The following is an 18994-nucleotide window of genomic DNA, read 5'->3' on the forward strand; positions in this document are numbered from 1 at the left end:
TTTGTGAATTATCAAAATTTTCTTTTTTATAACGACAGGACAGTCTGGGCAATAAGTTACCACAACTTTTTCCATTATTTTCCATTTATTTCTTACAATTTATGCCCAAAGAGTCATGGTGACAGATTTCCTTCATTGCGGCATTTTTTTATGCTTTTGAAATTGCACTTATTTTTCTAATACTAAAATATGTCATGGATTAAGTGTGTAGTTAAAACTTATTTATATCAAGTTTCACTGGTCCGATCCACTAAAGTGGGCTGTAAGTGGGGGATAAAAAGCCAAACATACCAACCTGAATCAAAAAAGGTTTTTAGTATTCCTCGAATTCACTTCTGTAGGCAAACGTGCAAAGATTTATGCTGATATGCAATCCAATGCCAAAATTGTGCATATACAGTATTTTTGTCAGTCTTTGCCAAATATTACACACAAGAAAAATACTGTGGATCAATTCAAACTTACAATCTATCTGCGTTCTGAAACATTCTTGGAATGAGCCTTTTATTTTTCAGAACAGATGTGGACATCAGTTGTTTTTTAAAAATATTTGCATCAATATTGAACATCAACACATCAAAGCAGCAACCTACAAGTCCATTGCGCAGTACAACTTAAAAGGCAATAAATTAGTGACTCGAATCTTAAATATAGCTTTAAATGTTTGTGGGACATTACAATGTTAGCCCACGAGGCTTTCCACTGATCGTCCTTCTGCAGAAGAGCTTCTTCCTGAAATCATTTGAACATTCCAAGATTTTCCTGCTAGAAATCTGTCAGACATATTTCTTTCTTTGAGAGATGCATTCAAACTTAGAAAAACAGTAGATTATTTGCAGAAAAGTAACATTCCCTAAAAATGTTCTTTTAGGCAGCTCAGGCCATGCAATTTAATTACAGATATGTGGGTGTGTTGTTAGTCACCTCCTTAAAACCAGCTTATTTTTCGGACATTTTTACAGAAATCGTAGCTTATGATGCAAAACAGATCTGTTTTAGCAGCATTTAGTGTTCTTGCTGTGTTGGACACAGCAATTGGACTTTATACTGGATTTTTTTTGGGGGGGGGGGAATTTACACCCAATTCAGGCATTATTATGTAAATTATTTTGTCTTTGGGAATTATGCTTTTTGGGCCACAGTTTTTGGGGGGTTTTGTGGGTGTTGGTGCACTACCTTGAGTGGCAACTAGGACAAATGCAGAACAAGTCTGAGTAGTGGCAGCGTACAGCGCTTTCGTGGCTAACACATGGCAAAAGATGTACTGTTACTGTAAAGGCCTCTATAAAGAAAAATGTCGTGCGTTTTGCCAGTTTTTCAAGTATTTCACTTAAAAATGCAGCGGGTAGAAAACTAGAAAAGACAAACCAAGATTGTGCCAGAATCTACAACCTTCATCCTGAAGCATGGGCTTAGTTTGGTCTCCACACAGGATTCAAACCCTACTCTTCTGGGTAAAAATTCTTCTGCAAAACCCAATAAGCTACCGCATATGAATTCTTACTCAGGCTTTTTTTTTTTTTTTTTAAACTTAACTGATTGATTTCTTTTAAAGCCTAAAATCAGAGCGTAGAGGAGGTGCATGAGTCTAGCGCCCTCTTGAAAGGTTATTATGGGTCATGTTGCCTACCCCAGCTTTAATTAAGAGCAGGAACACAAGTAGTTTTCTGACACACTTCATCCTAGCTGGCTTCTCCATCTGTGTAGCCTCCACTGAACATGAGCAGGACTGACAGATGTGTTTCCACAACAATGTTAAATACAGTTGGAGGTAAACAAAATCAGCATTTGTAAACAAACAACTCCCCCTCCCAAAACACAGCAACCGCTAAAACACACAGCATCAATAGAGTTCTCTTTCAGTCTGGCTTCAGTGAGGATCCCACACCCTTACCACTGCAGGCTGTTGTCCAACCACAGTGTTGCTTCTGATTGTTTAACACTGTGAACTTGGGGAGGCTTATCGCCCTGTGGGCTGCAGGAAAGTCACAAGTTGATATGGTGATAAATATGAATAACTTGGTGAAAAAAGTGGGCGCGGTGGTCTTTAAGTCCCTCACCACCCAGCAGTTGAGGATCCTCTTCCCCAAAGTCTTGCAGCTCTCAGTTCATTATGGCACAAAAGAAAAAAAGAAACATATCCAACAAAGTATAAAGAGTTTTGTTTGATTTTCCTTTTTGTGATTTGGTACCACATTCATAGATGAGTTACAGCTTTCCAGCATTTCCAGGTCTGACTCCAGCTGAGGGAATGCAAACACTTCCTGTCCTGCTCCTCAGCATCAGTTGTTGTGACAACAGGAGTAGAAATACGAGTCCTTCTTCTGGCCTAAGTCGACGCCCGTTTCCTCTGCTATGAAACAAAAGTGATAGGACTTTAAATTAGTTTGAGATCATTTCCAGGAGATAAACACATTGCATATTGCTTTTACATTTTGATAGTTTGTATAGATTAAAGAAAGTCCTGCCAAACCTAAGAAAACCTGTTTCACCCATTTCCCATTTAAGTTAATTAGCTGAAAGCTCTAACTTTATATTCACATCTAAAAGACTGGTACTGGTCTTTTTTCCCCAAAATTTTAGCAACAAAGATAATAGATATATTTCTCCAAAGTCTAAACTTTTCTATAAGGTCACGCATCTACTATATTATAGGTCAGTAATTTGTAACTTACTCCATTTTATGATGGTGTTCCTCAGGGATCATTTCTGGGACCACTGATATTTTCTAAGTATGAATGGCTACTTCATATCACTTGTGTCACAGTTAATTTCTGCTTTTTTATTTTGGACTAATACTATTTAAAAGCCCAAAATGTGATCCCTCATGCACCATCCCATCTGAGCACTAATACTGTAGTGTCTAAATCTCAGCTATACATTTACCAAACAGAAATTCTTGGACCAAAAAAAAAAAAGAACAATTGGTCTCAGCATTGTTTATTTATTACATATTCTGAAAGGATTTTTATTAATTTCTGTGCAAAAAAGTTTTGTTTTTTTTAAATCCATGAATTTTGTTTGTAAAATGTTATAACTTGGTTTCTTTTTTTTTTTTTTTTTTTTTAAAGTATTTGTTTTAATACTACTAGAAAAAAATATTTAGATATAAAGTACGTTGGCTTGTATTCCATATAACTGTATGCTAGTTTAACATCATAATATAGATGAACTATTGATTTTGATGGAGTAACAACAAATTGCAATAAAGTAAATTAAATATAAAGTCATTAAATAAAAGTCAAGGGCTTTTTTTTTTTTTTTAAATCCTTTGTTACTTCCATGCTTTTCTTTAATTCAAACATGTTTGTAGATGTGTACAATTTTAAATATTTTCTGCACAGATGCTAAACCTTTAACTTTAAAAGATTTGATTTGCCTGAAAGTTCTGCAGTAAATTCTGCTATGGATAACATAACTTCAAACAAATTTCCATTACCCTTGCCACATGAATTGATATAAAGATAACAAAAACAATCTGTGTACATGAACGACACGCTTACCTGTCATATACTGGAAAGCAGTACTGTTGTAATCCTCGGCAACTTTCTGGAATAACTCATCTGGAAAGCAGAGGAAGAATGAGGCCTGTCAGTTTCCATCAGTTCGTATCTGTCATGGCCAACAAAAACAAGCCAACTCACGTTCCTAAAACCTGGTGTACAGCACACAATAGCTTCTTTTAGTGTAAGCAGGCTGATAAGGGATGCTCCAAAACCTGCATCCAGCAAGAGAATGCTAAAAGCCACAAAGGAGACAACGCTCTTGTTCTAATTAGACTTTAATCATCAGATTCAGCCATGGCCTCACACTATAATACTGGCAATAATCTACCAATTAATTAATCCATTCATTAAGCTTCTTAGATTAAATATTTTCTCTTGTCAGAAAGTAAATTAAATATGTCTGGCTGTGATTAGCGGAAAATTATGGTGTCAGCTGTTTTGTTTGAAGAAGGGCGTGAAAATATGCAGAGATTCGCTTGGGTAAACAAAAATAAAAGGTGGACTTGGGTGAATCAGTAACCTACTTTTTATGCCATTTTGGTGGATTTTGTCATGTCAGTTTGTCCCTGTTTGATTCTGGCTACACACACCAATTCGAAAACCTCATGATGCACTACTCAGATCTTAAGCGGTCACCCTGTGTAACCTTCCTTCTGCCTCCTGTTTTTGTGAAGAATCGTATGTGTCTAAGTTTGACCCCTGTGTTGCATTTTTACAGACAGAAAAGCTGCCAAAGAGCAACAGTTTTGATACTCTTGAAATGTTTCCAATCAAAAACTGAAAGGCTTTCATTTGCACATACAACACTGCTAAGAATACATTTAATCCAAAGCTGAGTGGGTATCTGCAGCAGCTTCAAGCGTCTTTTATGAGGAGCCAACTTGTATCTGCCATGCTGTGTTCTGACCATCCTCTGATCATCCTGCATGTTAACGAAAACATACCCATATTTTTAATGCTACAGCTCACTTCCTCACTCATCAAAACCATGAATGAATGAATGAGGCTGCGGTCAGAGCCAACCTGTGTTACATGAAGTCTTCCGGTGACTCGAGGTCGAACTCACCTACATTATTCCCTGTTTTACTGGAGGTCTCAAAGTGCTGTGCACCAATTTCTGTGAATATTAACCAGAACATTCAGGTTAAACATCAGTCAGTCTGAAGGACAAACTTGTGTAAGCGAAGAGAAATTGTGTTTGTGTTGCAACTCGGGCTGATCACACAGAGAAAGAAGACAGAAGTTAGAGATTTCTTAACATCCTTTTAACAACATCCAGAGTGTTCACAAGCTCTACAGTACACAATCTTTCCCCCAGTTTCAAACATGACAGCGCACGTGGAAAATCCTGTTTCTAAGGTTAAATGATCAACTTTGTCAACACATCTGACTGGTCTCTTAAAGCTGTCTCGGATGCAAATGTTCAAGAAAAAGACAAGAAAATATCAGAAACATTCAAGGAATCAACTATAAATAATTTTTCCACAGCTGAAGAGCATTTATAGAGTTCAAACACATATTTACAGTATATAAAGTAAGGAAAATGACTCAGGGTATTTTTAAGTGACACTGTGGATACAACTGAAACTGTCTGTGATCGTCTGTAAATTTGTTCACATATAAAAGACAAAGTTGACTAGCTTTATATCAATAAACAACCAAACTAGGTTTTTTATTCTTCCATGTTTTATGTATTTATGTTTACATTTTAGAAAATTATGAATGCCTCAACTTTAGGAATTTGAAAATTTCGAAAATCAGAAATCAGTAACCTGAAAGAAACCACAAGACTATTGCTCAACTGTTTTCTTAAGTAATGCATACTGTTAACCATACTGATGTTAATTCACTTCTGACCAGGCCACCGTCTCAGAAAGAAAACATGTTACAGCGTAATCTTTCTGCATGTCTACACTCCACTGGGCTCACCTTCAGCAAAGTCCTGAGCGTCGTGGTAGTCGATTTTGCGAAGACTCCGGTCTTCCTGGATCAGGTCGCTCTTGGTGCCACACAGGTAGATCTTACAGTGCTGCAGTGCACAACACACACCAGAATAAAACACAATGTCCATTACTGACATGATAGAAATTTCAGAAATCCAATGAGGGATTTCAGCTTCAAGTAAACCTCACTGACAGCAGACTGTGCGGCCACAGATAGTAATAACACATACATTTATCTAGATCAATAAAACAATCAAATAAAATAAAAACAATCTTCCATAAGGTTGTGGACTGAACTCTTATATTTCTTTTACTACAAACTGAACCATCTGATCACATCCATCAAGCTGAGTCTTATTTGATTAGATATTGTCTGCTTTAAATATATGGTACTTTCAGCTGTGTAAAGGACTGAAATAGAGTTCAGAATGAGACAGTGTTTTTTCAGTGCTTCATTATCCTAACAGATGCATATAAATTGACTGCTTTACAAAATGGAGGCCTGATTACCTCAGAGGTAATTACACTGAAACCCCGATTTAGCAACCAACACAGCCAACTAGCAGAGTTAAACCATCATAATATAATTTTATTGTATAAATCGGCTATTGTATAAACGCAATTTGCTAACTTTACTTATGGTGTAAAACTGAATGCCCCCAAAACCCTTTTGAGCTTCCATATTAAGATGACTGTTGGGCGTGAAAAAAAAAATCACATATCAAATGACGGGCAATCATTTCAATGAAAGAAACCATCTTACCTCCTCGTAGTTTTGCAGCTCTTTGACCCAGAACCGAGCTCGCTGGAAGCTGCTGCTGTCAGTCAGATCTGAAAGCCAAAAATATACAGCAGACTTTTCAGTATTCAACATCCTTGTCTAGACACACACATGCACGTGCACGCACACACACACACTCACCAATCCATACAGAGCAGGCACCCCATATTCGTCACACATTAAAACTAATAACCAATCTGTCCATTATTTGTTTGATAATATAATTGAATATGCTGAAAGATTAGGCTATAAGGTGAAATACAATCCAACTTAAGAAGGAGGAAGTTAAAGAAGAAAGATGTTAAACTAAACATCACAGCAGTGTGACTAATCTGCTGGGAAATGACTATCCACCGACTATTTTTACAAAGTTTCCCAATGTGGAACAAAGACACAGATCTGAAAGCAGTTCAGGACTGGACAGTGGCTCTTTGGTTAGAGGCCAACACCACACCAACTAGTTTACTTCTTAACACTCAAGCCTTGATGCCGATTCTAGGAAATGGGGTAATACACTGAAAGACATATAAACTGATAATGCATTACTGCCGTTCAAAAGGATTGAGAAATATTGTAACCCCAAACTCAATTTCTTTTGCCATTGACAAATTTCATATTATAGATTGCAAAGCACAACCGTACATATCTTCTATCAGAAAGCTGTGGTTTCAAATGCCTAAAATGATAGCCGTTGTTGCCACCTGTGGTTTTTCCAAGACCTTAGATAGATGGAAATGGGACCTTTCTGTCACAATAAATGATAGTGAATAGGAAGATATACAGAGATTACAGACTGGAATTGAAAACCGGTGCTGCTTGAGAACCGGTTTCAAATTTTCCACAGCACTGTCATTTGTGCAACAATGTCATATGTGCACAGTTGAAACAGCCCAAAGCATTGCTTCACAAAGAAAAATTATATCAGTGGTAGCTGTAATCTTGTAATCGGTAATCTGTAACATGATTATTTAAAGTCGGATTAAAATGCCCACAACATGCTGAAACATTTTTCTACACAACAGCTCAAACCTGACATCACAACAGCAGTTTGATTTACACTTCACCTGCTGAAATCATCACCAGGTCGAGTCAGTGTACCTGCCTTTGAAGGATTCTCCTGACTGTTTTACAGAGTGCAGTGATGAGCAGGACGTCTCATTTATGAAATGGAAACTGCTGCCTCGAGTGAGCTGTGGTAGCACTGAGCAGAACTGGTACTGAAGCCGACCCACACTTTTGTTTTGAGCCCTCATAACTTCTGAATTTATAATAATAATAATAATAATAATAATAATAATAATGGATTGATATAGCGCTTTTCAAGGCACCCAAAGCGCTTTACAATGCCACTATTCATTCACTTTCACATTCACACACTGGTGGAGGCAAGCTACAGTTGTAGCCACAGCTGCCCTGGGGCAGACTGACAGAAGCGATGCTGCCATATTGCGCCATCGGCCCCTCTGGCCAACACCAGTAGGTGGTAGGGTAAAGTGTCTTGCCCAAGGACACAACGACCAGGACAGAGAGCCCGGGGATCAAACCGGCGACCTTCCGGTTACAGATGCGCTTCCCAACCCCCCTGAGCCACAGTCGCCCATATGAGGGTGGGAAAACAAAATCTGAAACTAAGAAAAGAAACGCAGGCCAAGCTGACTTGTCACAGTTCTTGTGGTCCCCTTGTAACACATTAACAGTCACGACTCACCTATTAAAAGAACGTATCATGAAATTCAACCTGGCTGTGACTGAAAGTGAGTGAACACCATCACCTTTATAAACCAGATATGCGCGTCATAATTATCAGCAACACTGTGCTAATTTGCACACCGGCCAACCTGACATTCTTAATACTGATACTCAAAGCTTCTTAACAAACGCAATTTTGTTGCAACACTGAAGTGGTTGTAAAATTGCTCTTAAATGTGTTTTTCAGCCCTAAAAAAATTATTGTGCTAACTCGTGTATTTAGGCTAAGTTTAAGTTACTAGGCACCAAAAACAGTGGAAAAACAAGGATAATTAAGAAGCACCAACTTTCAACGCACACAACAAATATCAGCTGATTTTGACAGGAGGTCAGGGTGAGTATCCAGTGAAGTTATTAACGTAGGAATATCTCCTCTTCACTGTAAAAGTATAGATTTACCATAGCAGACGATGGCGGCTCGAGCTCCTCTGTAGTAGATTCTGCTCATGGCTTCGTAACGCTCTGATCCAGCTGTGTCCTGAGTGGGAAACACAAGAGAAGAGATGAACTAACTGGAACTGGAACCTAAACGGTGATGAAATGATCAGGAGAGAAGCCTTAACTTTTTGTTTAAAGCTATAATAAACAGCTCAAATGCTTTATCTTTATGCCGCAACAGGCTGTGGTTCCAAAATTTTACAGGTCAAATTAATATTATGTATTTTTTTACCTCTATTCTTATTACCATTTATATGAGATATGATAAAAACCACTTTCATTAATAACTATTTGCATCCACCCACACACACGCCATCATTTTTACATAGTTTCCACATTCACACAGGGAAACCATTTGTTTAGCTTCTGACTTTTAATCCTTTAGCAGGTTGAGTCAGGACAGCTATACAGAGAGTTCTTCTAACTGGCACTAACATCGACTAATTTAAATTAAAGTTAAGATACATTAATACTGGGTACATGCTGATGACATTAATCTATTCTGAAAGGAAAATTCATAATCATCAACCTTCAGTTAGGTAGTAATTTAAGTATGATTATATTAAAGATATAAAGAAGCTGTTGTTTTGGTTATTTCCTAAAATAGAAACCAGGTAGTCAGTTAAAAGCTAGGTCTTTGGAAATGTGATCAACACAAACAACACAAAGGCCTGTAGGGACAAAAGCACAACATGGGGTGGAGACAAGTCAGCTTGGCTGATGGTGCACAAAAAGGAAAATTCTGGACCTTTTATTGGAATACATACATAAAGTTTTATTGTGTTGAGAAAGTTTTGGTTGTGACATAGCAAAGCTTAGCAATATTAGTTCTCTTGGTTCCAATAACTTTGAAGCTGTGACACCATGAGTGCAGTGGGTAGTTGGGTTTGGAAAAAATAGACCGAGTTACTGTTAGTATGAACCTTTTAACAGCATAAAGTAGCAACTTCAGCAGGACAAATGACAGCGGACTGGCTTTGCTCTTACTCATGGCTATTTTCCGGTCTTCAAACAGAGGAAATTTTGACAAAAAAAAAAAAAAGGGAAATATACGAAATTCCTTTTTGGGTTTATGAATCTTCCATCAGGTCATTGAACTGCAAGAAAGGGATCAAATGTGAAACGACTGACTATCACAAAGCACATGCATTTTAGGCAGCCTCTAACTCACCCATATTCCAAGAGTAATCACTTTCTCTCCCACCTGGATTGGCTTGGCAACAAAAGCAGCACCGATGGTCTGTCAGAAAGAGAGAAGCAGTGGGGTTAGACACTGCAAACATATGATATGACTGCTTTCAGCCATGTTAGATTGATATTTGTCAGATGATATGTGGATTTCGTTTTTTCTTAAAGCTTTTCTCATTTCTCTAATTTGTGCCTCCTCGAAATGTACGCAGGTTTTGACACAGAAATCAATCTCATTGCGTCATACTGAAAGACTTCATGTCTCCTAAAATCCATCTGGAGGACAGAGGAAAGGAAGAGAGGTGGCTTGCTGGAGGAGCTTTAAGTAAAGATCCACAGGTATTTTCTACATGAGTGTTGTAGGAAATGTAAGCAATATCTAGATTTTCCAGAAAATCCTAAATATGCACTTTGAATAACATTAAAAGCTATTTTTTATCATTTTGAAGTTAATTGGTTTTTGTTTCCATTTGTAGATTTTAAACATGATGTGTGTTCACTTACGTCTTCTATTTTAGTGTTTGTGTTTTTGGAGACTTGGAAGGCTAACAGGTTTGCCTAAACCAGAAAGCACTTTGGGTTAACTCCTGCTGCTTTAAAGAGGCTAATGACTTGTATAAAACGGGTGTGACACCTAGCTGGAATAAACGAACCATGGTGGGAAAAAGACTTGATTATGTGAGATGATTAATTGGATCATCAAACTTTCTGCACCTCACAGTATTGTCACATGGTGCAATTAGAAGTGGTCCAAGATATAAAACAAATGCCATTAATCCTGTTGGGTCTAAGAAAACAATTTATGATGCAGTCATATTTAATTGGAATCACTTTAAAATAAGGCTCATAGGTGAAGATGGCTCACTTTGTTAAAAGCCTGTTGCATTGCCCACACCTAAGCTCAAGGAATCGAGAATAAATAAACTGTTAAGTGAGAACGAGGGAGGTCAACACTGTGAGGATAAAACCAATACTTTCACACTCTCACATGGAGAAAGTCATCAACACAGCAGCTTCCTTTACAAGATAGAATTGAGGATGTCTGCCTCATAGGCCTACAGCTGCAGAAATGAGTGAGCTGGAGCCTTAAATCATCAGGTGGGGCCTCCTGGTTGTTCCAGACCTACATCTGAAGGTGCCCACTTTGGAATTACCTACCTGAGGAGATTAGGCTTGCAGAGTGGGTAACCACCTCTTAGAACTCTCTTTTACTTGATGTCTTACCTTATAGTTTTGCCTTCTAGGCTCCCTTTATTCTTTTCTTATACATGTATAAGTTTACATTTTTTGTCCAACTTTAATGTTTAGATCTACCATTGATTGTTCTGTGTTTGTCTGTTTGTCAAAGCCCTTTGCAAAGGTGGTATATATAGAATGTTTACTATACTGTTATTATTTATGCAAAATGCAGCATTAGCTTGCAGAAATGTACTAAAACATTACTGCAACCCTACTTCCTGTCAGAGCTTTGACGCATTGAAACAATCACAGACTTGATCTTCTGTTACCACAGCCTCCCTTGGGCTAAAGTTAAAACTGAAGCCCTTCATGGAGGCAGCAGACCAACATGGAAAATTGAAGTGGAGCAGCTGACACTCACATTCTGGTATGGGCCCACCAAGAAGCGATGGTGAACATATCTCTCCACCAGACTCGTCTTCCCCACGCTCTCTTTTCCTAGCATCACCACTTTGACGTCCACACGCATTGCGGTCATAACGACGGCGTCTGGAAAAGCCAGAGAAGAGACCACGGCACAGCAAACAAGGGAGAGCAGAGGCGAGTTGATTTTTAAGGCAGCTGAAAAGAGAAAATACACGAGTTAGAGACTGAACTTTATAAATCATGCACTGGAAACAATGAGAAATTACCAACTTAAATCCTCACCCGTTCTGTAGGAGTCTGTTAACACATTAGTTACTTCACAGAGAATCTCACAATCATTTTTTTACGATTTGAATCTCTGGATGCATTTCTTTTCTTATTTTTTCAAAGATGAAAGTGAAACAAAACTGCAGCAGTAAGACCCAACCCTCAAAAACCTACATAAAAGTGGTAAAGAAAAAGGTACAATTGTAGCCTTAATTTCTAGTTTAATCTGACTAACAACATAAAACACGAATTATTTCCTTTAAAATTATAGCTACTACTGCATAACTGCTGCACTTGTCATTGAAAATAACCACTAATTATCATAACGTAGATTAAATATTTATACACTATGTACTTTACTATATTATTTTAAGATAACCTGAATTTAAAAGGAAAGTCTTACTAGGTGTGTTTCTATTCCTGAGATATAGAGTTAGCTTTAATTAGAGTTTTACTAAAGTCTCTTTCTTTTATTTTCTCTTAATAAAAAAAAAAGCAAAGGTGTGGTTTTACTACCTTGCATGAAGCTAGAAATGATCCAGCTAGCTTACTTGCTCAAACACGGCCGAGCATTATCTTTACAGGGTTTCAGGGCTCCCGAGTTGGGCTAGGCTACATATAAAAACACCAAAACTCACCGGGTAGCTAGCTTGACTCAACAAATCTCTCGTAGCATCAGATCTCCTCCCAGCAGGAACCAAAACCAAGGCTGAGCCCCGTCTATCAAATCCGCTTTAAAGTGGACACAGCAGCCGTCGGCTCGCTCTTCATCTCTGCTCCCAGCCTCGCAGAGCCGGGTGGTGTTAGTACTGGTAGCGCTGGCGGTTAGCTCGGTTAACGTTATTATTGTTGCGCAATGACTGAAATTATAAACAAGCCTTCAGTCAGCTGAGCATGTTACCGGAACACACGGGAGCCAACTGGTCATGGTTTCTGGTTATCAGGAGTTCAGTCCTCTGAAAACGGGTTCAGGTTACTGCCGCTGGGGCGGACACGAAGCTGAGTATCGTCTCCGTGAGGAAAAAAATCGCCAGCTGAGCTTTGTTTGTTTGGGTGGGAATCAAAGACCGGAGAGAGGCGGTTTCCAGGAGGAAGTGGACCGAGTTTCATGACACAATCGACGGATGTTGAAAGCCACAAATTACCCCACCACAACCACTGCTTTTACGGGTATTATTTAATTCAGTCTGCCTGTGTGCACCTTAATCTCATCAGAAAACCACCCAGAATTTAAAAAAAGAGACTTAAATCTAGAAGAATACAAGATCTGTGTTGTTTTATGTGTGTTTCTTTGTTTAATTTGTTTGTGTTTGTCCTATAATAATATAACTTTGTTGTGGTGGTCATTTTTATCTCTTTTAATAGGAATATGTAGCCATTGTGTAGTTGTGCTGGGACCTTCTAAAAATTTAAACCTGTTTTTGTTTACATTTGCTTTTTTTTTTTTTTTTTTTTTTTTTTAGAAATATATCTTTATTTACTTATTTATTATTTATTTATTTATTCTGTTTTGGAACTAATTAAAGACTTATCATATTAATCAGTCCTAAAACAGAATAATTGTTAGTTTTTTGTGTAAAGATGTTCCAGACGTTTCACCTGATATATTACAGAAATAAGTACCTGACTCTTATAAAACTCCACAACTGAAAAAACTGGTACAGGTTGTATGATAGATTATTGACTATATCCACCACAGGACCAAGGACATTAATTTAATTCGGGGACCAAATGAAGAAAACAAAGACCACATACACAAAAAAGACAAGATGCAGTCAAAAACATCCAAAATGAACACAAAGGAATTAAGAAGCATTTGTATAAATTTGCATCTCTGTATTTATTTTATGTGTTGTTTTGTTTAATTTGTTTGTTACATTACATAACTGTTTGTAGTCTTTTATATCTTCTTTTAGTGGTGGTTTCATGTCGCACCGTGACTTCCTTGTTGTTTTTGGCGCTTTTTAGACTTTTTTTGGCCTCCACAGATGATTGTTACATGGACAAAGTACGATATCTATGGAGGCACTTAGAAGACGTTGATTGGTCCAAACAGCGGACTGTAAGGGTGAGAGAGAACTGTGATTGGTCCAGGGATCACAAGCGCTGGCTCGGCCCTAAGCCGTTGAGTAGTGTGAGGTCAGGCTCCACCAATCCCACCCAGCACACACGGTTCAGGGTAAAGAGACGACAACATGGCCGAAGCAGAGAGTAGCGAGTTAACTTCTGGTGGAATTTTTCAGGAGATCTTCACTTCCCCGCTGAATCTGACCCTGCTCAGTCTCTGCTTTTTCCTTTTGTACAAAATCTTCCGCGGGGACAAGCCGCCGGAGCTCAGCGAGGAGGACAAACCACTGCCCAAAATGAAGAAGAGAGATTTTACGCTTGCGGAGCTGAAGCCCTACGACGGGCTGCAGAACCCGCGGATCCTCATGGCCATCAACGGAAAAGTGTTTGACGTGACCAGAGGGAAGAAGTTCTACGGACCAGGTAACGTTCGCGCGAGCCGTGCGCGTCCAGTGGTTACTAACTGTGGTGTCCTCGTGCCACGAACAAAACCAACGGCAGTTAGTTTAGCGTGGGTTTTAGTTTAGTTACTATCGCTAAATGCAAAAAAACTGTTGCTGCTTGGCACAACTTTTAGTTGACTTCTGTGTCTTGGAGCTGGCGCCACACCCCCTTTAGTTGTTTAACTGAGATCCCGTTTCATAACAGAGGGGCTGCGGTGGCCTTGGAGCCAGAGATCGTCTATGAAGACGTTGAGTTCTCCTTAGAAAAAAGGCTTGATCCTTGCAATGTTTAAAACATACCCGATGCTTCTTCTGTCCATAGAAGAGTCCAGTCTATTAGGGGTTTAAAACTGCAGCAGGGACCATTCAGGGTTTTATATGAGCCCCGGGAGCATCCAGGTAATATAGTAAAAGCACACCAGTATGTACTGTGTGGATGGAGGACATAATATAGGAGTCAAAATATTGGTGCCTTCAGAGCTTGACACAAAGTAGATAGACTCTCTGATTGGTCTGAATGTGCTGTTAACATGTAGTTAATGTCTTAATAGCTGTTATCTAGATTGTTCTTTTTTTATAGCTTTACATTTGGACTACTTTGAATTAATTTGACTATGTTTTTTGTAGTGACTAAGCAGAATTGATCTAAAACTCACTGCACCATCTTATGGTACAAACTGTTATTACACAAAAGTACAACCCAGCCCTGGTTCAGTTTCACTTGATGTCTCATCAATGCAATACACAACGCTTTGGACACAGATATAGCAGTTGTTTCTGATGATAGCTTTACAAAAAATGGACAACAATACGTTTAAACCAAACAAAATCACTTAAGCTGCACATTCCCATTTCTGAAAACCACTTTCTAAGAGGATGAAATGAAAGAGTGAAAATCACCAGGACTGTCATCTTTAACAAGTTTTTTTTTAAGTTCCATTTAATTAATAAAAGCCAAAAATATGTTTAGCAAATGGCCAAAAATATAAAGAAAAGTCTGAGGCCGTGAAAACACAAAACTTAAAAATTAGGTAAGTAAATTAGTTAGGGAAGTATCTGGATGTGGATGATATGATTTCCTGGACACAGTCAATTTTCTCTGTGACTTTTCACTTGTGTGGAAACGGGCACAGAGTGAGCACTCTGGGGTTTTGTCTTATCTAAGAATGTAACCTCTGTTGCGTGTAACCTCTGGACAACATGATAGTCATCTGTCATGCAGATTTTCTTAGTGCATTCCACACCCTGCCCTGTAGCCTAAATTCCACGGTTTGTCTCATTTCAGGAGTTTGGATCATTTATATTAAAATTTGCCCTCAAGTTGAAAAAGCTTTGGCAGCTCTCCAGGAAAACCTTAGGACCGGCTGTTGTTTGCTGTTGGGGGGGGCAAATAAGGTTGATTAACTCTATATGCTGATCTTTTTGTTATATCTTTTAAATAAATCCAAACTGAGGCAGGTGGTTACTCACCTAGTTCAGTATACTCTGGGATAAGACAGCATTCGTTATGATATGAACCACATCTTTGGGGGGGTTTTGGGGAAAATGTATCATTATCTGTATTTGAAATAACCTTTTTTTAACGTCAGATTTTTCCTCAGCGCGCTCTGTGATTTAAAGACAAATATTCAAGATATTTTCCCATGCACGATCATCTGATCGTATGTCTTCCTCACCTTGCAGATGGACCGTACGGAGTGTTTGCAGGCAGAGATGCATCCAGAGGTCTGGCAACCTTCTGCCTGGATAAGGAGGGCCTGAAAGATGAACACGATGACCTGTCGGACCTGAACTCCATGCAAAAGGAGAGCCTTTCTGATTGGGAGTCTCAGTTCACCAGTGAGTGGAAGATAAAGCACACTGTCAGGTTATTAGGGTCCAAAAATGCCACAGAAAAAAAAGAGGGCAAGGCCTCTTAATTTAAAAATGTTTTACAATTCTTCTTTATAATTTACTAAGCATTTATAGTAAAATAAAGCCTGTACTTAGATCAACCAGGGTTTCAGTCAACAAGTATGTCAGGCAGTTTGATTTGCCAGCTCTTAATCCATTATCTCCCTTTACCCTTTAGCCACAAATATTTATTTTCCTCACTGTCAGTAGCCTGTTATCAGATTAAAAGGATATCAGATTACAACTGGATTGCTTTAAGATTGTTTCCCATCATGCTCATAGTGCAAATTTGCAAAAACCTGTTGGAACCATGGAGGTGAAAAAGGAAGAGATTTTGGCCATCTCTGCCATTTATGTGTTCAGGGCTTTTTCCTGAAACAGCCCAGAAGCACAGAGAGAGAGCGATCAGAGAATGTCACTGCTTGTATGAGCTTAAACAAAATTGCAGTGATAAAATGTTTGATTTTCATAAGAAAATGAGAAAAAGAGTAACTTGAGGCAGCTCTGGTTGAGTTTCATGGCCACCTCACGCCTCACGCAGGTGGCCTTGGTGTGAGGTCACATTAATAAAGTGAGACAGCTGCAGATTGCAACGTGCAGACCTTGGCTGTTTTCCCTTCGGTTCTTTTTTCTTTTTCTTTTTTTAAATTAGATTTTTGTTCTACGTTTCAGTGAAGTACGACTACATCGGCAAGCTTCTGAAGCCAGGAGAGGAGCCGACGGAGTACACCGATGACGAGGAAGGAAAAAACAAGAAGGCGAACTAAAACATGAACCGTGACCACAAGGGGGAACAAGATGCCTTAATGTATATTGGTAATTTGATAACCCTAATAGGGTCGCTGGAAAACTCCTCCACCTTCTGTCCATCTACCACTACTTTTGGACCAATCTCGGCTTGTATACAATGACTGAATTCAGTTTATCTTTATTAATCTTGTCTGAAGGCATTAACGGTTAGAAATGCAGCTTTCTAATGTAGAGTTCTTTAATTGTTTAGAGCTGTTACTGTAATCTCTCAAACACTGATCCACCAACCAATCCCAGCATTTTGTTGAGCTCCTGGTAGTTATGTGGTGCTGAAAAAGGTGATCAGCTCATCTTGATGGTTGCCAGGTTTCGCTGAAGGGTCTCAGGAAGCGATTTTTGGTTATGATTGGCTGCCCATCAGAAACACCAGGCAGAGTTCTGTGCCTGAGATAACCATATTGCTGACATCCCCTCTCTGTGACCTCACAGAGACCCAAAAGTAGAAAAAACTGTCTGAAACTGAGCAGTGTAAAGTCTGAACCTTTGGCTCACAGGGGTTAGTTGTACATTTGAGTCTTTGGGCATGTGTGATAAGAAAATCCATTGCTGTAAGATGACATAAATCACAGGAAATAATAATACACTGCCCTTGACACAGACTTGCATCATTAAATCAAGGCCTTAAAGGAGGTAGTCTAAACACTGCTGGTGTCATTGTTCTGTAGCCGCTACATTGTGCAGTTCCTAACATGATAAGTTAAATCTAAAACTCGTCCATTGTCACTTTAATTATAAGAGTAAGTACATTTTCCTTACAAACTACATCTAACTTTCACATCAGGCCTGTTGTACTGATGATCTCTGAAGATTTGTACCTGCATGCATGTTCAAACTGTAAGAGGATGATGATGTACCATAGGTCTGTTATCCCTACCCTTCGGTTTACTCCTAACAGTTCCTGTAGCTGGAAAAAAATATTCCAAGTATAAAGGTCAAATTTTGCATGGCATAATTAAATACACTAAATCTGTCCCAAAAATGAGCTGATTTTGAGGGGATTTGGTGGGAACCTTTAACATATTTGATTGATCTTATATCAATGGCTCCATAGTCACTATTAACAAGTGAAAGATCCCTGGTTTGACTCCAGGAAGAGACACAGATCCCTTTGGGGTTCTATAAGGGTATCTTTCAGGAGGGACCAGCTGAAAGTAGCTTTATAATACTACTGTGACAGTGCAGGTTGATGTGTTTCCTCTGCATGGAAAGGCCATCTTCTCTCTCCCTCTGCTGTCTCCTGCGATCTTACCACAGAACAGCAGTGAAGCATTTTAGCATCTGGATTCAGCATCCCAGACAAAGGATTTTCTGCTCTTTTCATTCTCAATTTGCTTTTTGACCAGTAAAAGCAGTAGACATGTAAAAACCTTGTCAGTAAATGAATTAGAAAAAATGTGTAATGGTAAGTGCGGTCACCGTGGTGCTCCTTTAAACGAACAAACATTTGGAAATTTTTTTCCCCCCCATTTATTCTGTTTACCTTGATTTTAACACTAAATCCATGATGACAGAGAGACCAAAACCAACCCTCAGATCAGCTGTCATGGACGTAACAGCTAAACTTTGAAGCGTTTTCAAGCCTTCAGACGTGAGTTCATTTGTAACTCAGGAGTTGTTTCTGACTGTAGAAACATGTTTTCTTCTATGTAACTTCCATTTAAAACAAACAAAACATCCAATATGTTGACATTCCTGGTATGCGTATATATATTATTCATCATACAGTCATACTGTTATAATCCTGAAATGATGTTTTGATTTAATTAAAAAAACTACAATATGAAGACTTGACTGTCTTGTGTCTTTCTATATCTATATTTAGATTTTTATTGAACATGTTTACATGCCTTTATGTTTATGCCCAATTCCGACCCTACCATCTGAATGGCTCAGCACAAATTAAGACTCATTAGACCATGTGATGTTTTTCCAGTCTCCTATTTGCCGAATCCACGCAAGCTCTTCTGACAGGAGTGGCACCCAGTGTGGTCTTTTCCTGATGTAGCCCATCTGGTTTAAGTTTCAGTGTGTTGTGTGCTCAGAGATGCTCTTCTGCATACCGCAGTTATAACGAGTCGTGTCATGGTGTGAGGACAACAACCTTGCCTTCAACACTGATAAGACAAAGGAGATGATAGTGGACATGAGGAAGAACAGCAGCACTACTGCTATGGACTGCCCTCGAGATGAAGGTTCAGAAGTGTGAAATCTAGAACATCCCGACTCAACAACTCCTTTTTCCCCACTGCTATCAGACTCCTGAACAGCTGACCTACCTCAACTGCAATTTTGCACATTAAGCTC

The 18994-nt window shown here is 38.8% G+C and overlaps 2 protein-coding genes across 3 annotated transcripts; one reads left to right on the forward strand and one right to left on the reverse strand.

Annotated features, from left to right (window-relative positions):
* Positions 1 to 296: 296 nt before the first annotated feature.
* rab24 (RAB24, member RAS oncogene family) lies at positions 297 to 12803 on the reverse strand. Of its 2 annotated transcripts, none has more exons than XM_084940782.1 (9): positions 12116 to 12803; positions 11206 to 11405; positions 9589 to 9657; positions 8379 to 8457; positions 6213 to 6280; positions 5436 to 5535; positions 4573 to 4623; positions 3504 to 3563; positions 297 to 2350 (listed from the first exon to the last, which is right to left on the reverse strand). In XM_084940782.1, the coding sequence occupies exons 2-9, from the start codon at positions 11320 to 11322 to the stop codon at positions 2283 to 2285; spliced, it is 612 nt and encodes a 203-aa protein (XP_084796908.1). In that variant the 5' UTR covers positions 11323 to 11405; positions 12116 to 12803; the 3' UTR covers positions 297 to 2282. The 2 variants fall into 2 exon arrangements, with proteins under 2 accessions (XP_084796908.1, XP_084796907.1); XM_084940781.1 differs by having other exon boundaries at positions 297 to 2353; positions 12116 to 12797.
* Positions 12804 to 13368: 565 nt separating this feature from the next.
* pgrmc1 (progesterone receptor membrane component 1) lies at positions 13369 to 18474 on the forward strand. The gene is made up of 3 exons (XM_084940783.1): positions 13369 to 13967; positions 15671 to 15826; positions 16553 to 18474. Exons 1-3 carry the CDS (start codon positions 13673 to 13675, stop codon positions 16645 to 16647), a joined length of 546 nt encoding a protein of 181 aa, XP_084796909.1. The 5' UTR covers positions 13369 to 13672; the 3' UTR covers positions 16648 to 18474.
* The last annotated feature ends 520 nt before the right edge of the window (positions 18475 to 18994 follow it).

Source organism: Perissodus microlepis, chromosome 10 (assembly GCF_051167445.1).
Source record: "Perissodus microlepis isolate ML-2025 ecotype Zambia chromosome 10, ASM5116744v1, whole genome shotgun sequence".
Lineage (NCBI taxonomy): Eukaryota > Metazoa > Chordata > Actinopteri > Cichliformes > Cichlidae > Perissodus > Perissodus microlepis.